This window comes from Mastomys coucha, unplaced genomic scaffold (genome assembly GCF_008632895.1).
Source record: "Mastomys coucha isolate ucsf_1 unplaced genomic scaffold, UCSF_Mcou_1 pScaffold5, whole genome shotgun sequence".
Taxonomy (NCBI): domain Eukaryota; kingdom Metazoa; phylum Chordata; class Mammalia; order Rodentia; family Muridae; genus Mastomys; species Mastomys coucha.
The window spans coordinates 64,822,394-64,825,700 of NW_022196911.1; the positions used below are offsets into that span (position 1 = coordinate 64,822,394).

Consider the following 3,307-nt stretch of genomic DNA (forward strand, 5'->3'; position numbering starts at 1 on the left):
TTGCCTAGCAACCACACAGTCAATGGCATGAGACCCCACCCCCACCTGCTTGACTTCACACCATGCTCAGCACCTCATTGGCTCCTGCCTGGTCCCACCTCTCAGCCCCTGGTTTTGGGAACAATATGCCAGACCCCACAGATGCTGGACAAAGGAACCTACTACCACCAGTCACGTGCCACCCCAAACAGACACAATGACTCCAGTGTGATACAAAGTCTTTATATTAACTCATCCCCACAGCCTCTGTCCTTCCTTGTCCCTTCTCATCCGGATCGTCATCAGGGCTACTGGGGTCGGGTCCCCCTCCACACCACCAGAGCTGAAGCTGACATTCAGGATGGGCGTGGCACAGGGAGAGCAGAGGAAGATCCAGCTCCGGCTCACCTTCATCCCCACTATTGGCGGGCTCTGGGAACATGCGCTGGCCAGAGGCAGTGGCCAGGAGAGGCAAGGTAGGGTGAAGGCTGGAGAAGAGAGCAGTCTGTCAGCACCTAGGTCAGGAAAATACCCAAGAAATCCACCTTCCTCCCGAAGCCTGGCCCCAAACTCCTTCAGGGAATGAGGACCTGACTCCATTGGTGCAGTCCTTCTGGGGCAGAAAGGTCAGCACGGGTTCCAGCTGCTTGCTGTCCCTGAAAGCTCCACTGATGTCCCACACAGAGACAATTCCACTGGTGTTGCCACTCACTAGGAACTGCCCGCTCCTGGGAAAGAAGGGAGACAGGCATCGCCCTTGGAGTAGAAGCCATTCCCATCCAGGGCCTAGAACCCTGCAGCAAGACTCTGACACCCTTGCTTGAACCACTTACGGGTCCAGATCAAAGTAGATGCGCTGATTGGTGGTCACTTCCCGACTTAGAGACCACAGGAGGTGGCCTGGCTGCCGGAGGTCCCAGCAGAGAAGCTCAGCATCCTGAAGAACAGGGGTCTGGTGTCAGCCTCCCTGGGCCCCTCAAACTCGGCACGTTTCAACACGTTACAGATGACATCCCCACTCCTGCCTATCCACACACTCTGGGCTCTGACCAATACCTTTCGGGCTCCCGAGAAGAAGAGGTTGCCATCAGGGTGAAAGCAGAGGTGGGTGATACCCCCTTGGTGGCCTCCCAGCAAGGCAAGAGGCGAGCCATCATCCCAGGCATACAGGCCTAGGGTGCGGCCATAGGAGCCACAGGCATACAGGGGCTGGGATGGACTAAAGGCTATACAGGAGATGATGCCGCTCTGGCCCTGCTTTTTGGCTGGGGAGGAAACAAGAGAACAGTTAGCACAGGACATTAACTAACTAGCTGAGGGCCACCACCCGCCCAGTACTGACATGCTGGGACTCATTCTTCCACATGTTTGTCACAAGCAATCTCAAGATCTCTGATGGTTCCCAGATCACTCAATTCCCTAAAGAACCTAGGGTCCTTCTTCCCTCTCACATCCCACATTTCCCTGGAAGGGATAAAGAGCTAAAGGCATACAGGAAATGGGACTCCCTTCCCTTTCAACTTTCTAAAGTTCAGTGGTACAATGGTTATCTAACACAAGAGCCTGGGGAGTTTCCTCCATGCTCGGAGGCCGCTGTCTCCTCTGGAGCTGGCATGTGCCTCCCAGGCTTGTACTGTGAACAGTGAGAAACCCCACAGGTGTCCCAGCTCACTCAAGGCCCCTTCACAGGAGCTACTCTTTCCTCCATGCCCCCACACCCCCCACCTTGGAGGCTTACCAAATGTGGCTCGCACCTCACAGTCTCTGCCAGGCCTGGATGTGGAAAAGACACGCACAGTCCGGTTGAAGCCACAGAATAGTTGGGAACCATCCGGGGAGAAACAGAGTGAATGGGCCGCTGTCAACTCGTCCTAGGAGCAAGGGAGGGCTGGAAGCAGGCCTGCAAAGGTTCAATTGTCTTCCAAAGAGGAGGGCTAGGCCACAATGAGCACAGGGCCAGGCAGGGAAGTCAGTACCAGGTGGTTATAAGCGCGAAAGGAAGCCCGGAGTTCTCCAGTGAACGCATCCCAGATGTGAATCGGGTTCTCTCGGCTGCTACTGGCCACGCTGAGGGAAACACGGACGCTCAGACAGGCTCTGACTGTCAAAAGGGAGCCAAGTGCCCAGCCCTCTCAACTTCTGTCAGAAGGGTACACTTAGTACCTTCTCCCTCCCAGTAGCCTTTCTTGAAACTGGGTGTGTGGGCTGGAGATGATGGGAACCACGGTCAAGTGCACATGAAGGCCATTATGACTTACTAGGAGGTGTCTGGCTGGGTGGAAGACATCAGAGAATACCAGCAGTAATCATAGATGGTGTCACCCTCCACCATTCGAAGGACAGGAACCTGGACAGAGATGTGGGAATGCTGGGGTCACTGGCAGGGGAAAGCAGGCAAAGACTTGAATACCCCCTGGGGGGAGCTATGACCCACTGGGAGACTATCCAGGTAGGAGAAACACATGGTGCTCAAAGAACACAACTCTGGCATTTTATCCCTTCAACAGATTATCAGGCCCTAGGGATTCACCTCAGTGGCAAAGTTGATTGCCTGCTACTTGCAGGGATTGCCCGAGTCTGCTCTCCAACAATGCAAAAGTACAAGTCCCAAACAGCAAAGACTTCTTAAATACTGTGTATGTGCATGCTCATGTATAAGCCAGAGGATGACGTAAAGCGAATAGGTCCTTTCTTTCTGTATGTAGGTCCTAGAAATCTAATTCAGATCTTTACCACCTTAGATATTTGCCCCCCAGACAGGGTTTTATAGATCCCAGACTGGTCCTCAACTTCTGATCCTCCTGCCTCCATCTCCAGAAGGCAGGGTTACAGGTGTGCGTCATCACAGCCTGCTTCTGCCTTGCTGGGGAAGGAACCAAGGGCTTTACATCTGTGAGACAGGTACTCGACTAAGCATTCACATTCTCAGCCAACATATAAACACTTAAAAAGCAAAATGAGGGCTGTGGCCATGCCTCAGCGGACAACACCTACCTGGCAGGCATGAGGCCCTTGGGTCAATCTTTTCTGCCACAAACAAGCAAATACCTACAACCTTTCTATCCAGCTGTCTCTTGCCTGTAACCCCAGCATTTATTTGAACCTGAGACAGGAGGAACTGCTGTGAGTTCAAGGCCAGCCAACAATGTGTTCTTTGTTCTTGTTTTGATCAAGACAAGGTTTCTGTTAGTCTAGGCTGTCCTCCAACTCACAAAGATCTGCCTGCCTCTGCCTTCTGCATGCTAGGATTAAAAGTATGCACCTAGCCGGGCGGTGGTGGCGCACGCCTTTAATCCTAGCACTTGGGAGGCAGAGGCAGGCGGATTTC

At 53.3% G+C, this 3,307-nt stretch overlaps 1 protein-coding gene across 1 annotated transcript in view; it reads right to left on the reverse strand.

Annotated features, from left to right (window-relative positions):
* Positions 1–206: 206 nt before the first annotated feature.
* Positions 207–3,307, reverse strand: part of Wrap53 (WD repeat containing antisense to TP53) — an 18,021-nt gene continuing 14,920 nt past the window's right edge. The window contains exons 5-11 of the mRNA XM_031351446.1: positions 2,238–2,326; positions 1,956–2,046; positions 1,718–1,850; positions 1,036–1,244; positions 813–916; positions 570–707; positions 207–467 (exon numbers count right to left, since the gene is read on the reverse strand). Coding sequence (XP_031207306.1) covers positions 227–467; positions 570–707; positions 813–916; positions 1,036–1,244; positions 1,718–1,850; positions 1,956–2,046; positions 2,238–2,326 — 1,005 coding nt within the window. The 3' untranslated portion in view covers positions 207–226. The remainder of the gene's footprint in view (positions 468–569; positions 708–812; positions 917–1,035; positions 1,245–1,717; positions 1,851–1,955; positions 2,047–2,237; positions 2,327–3,307) is intronic.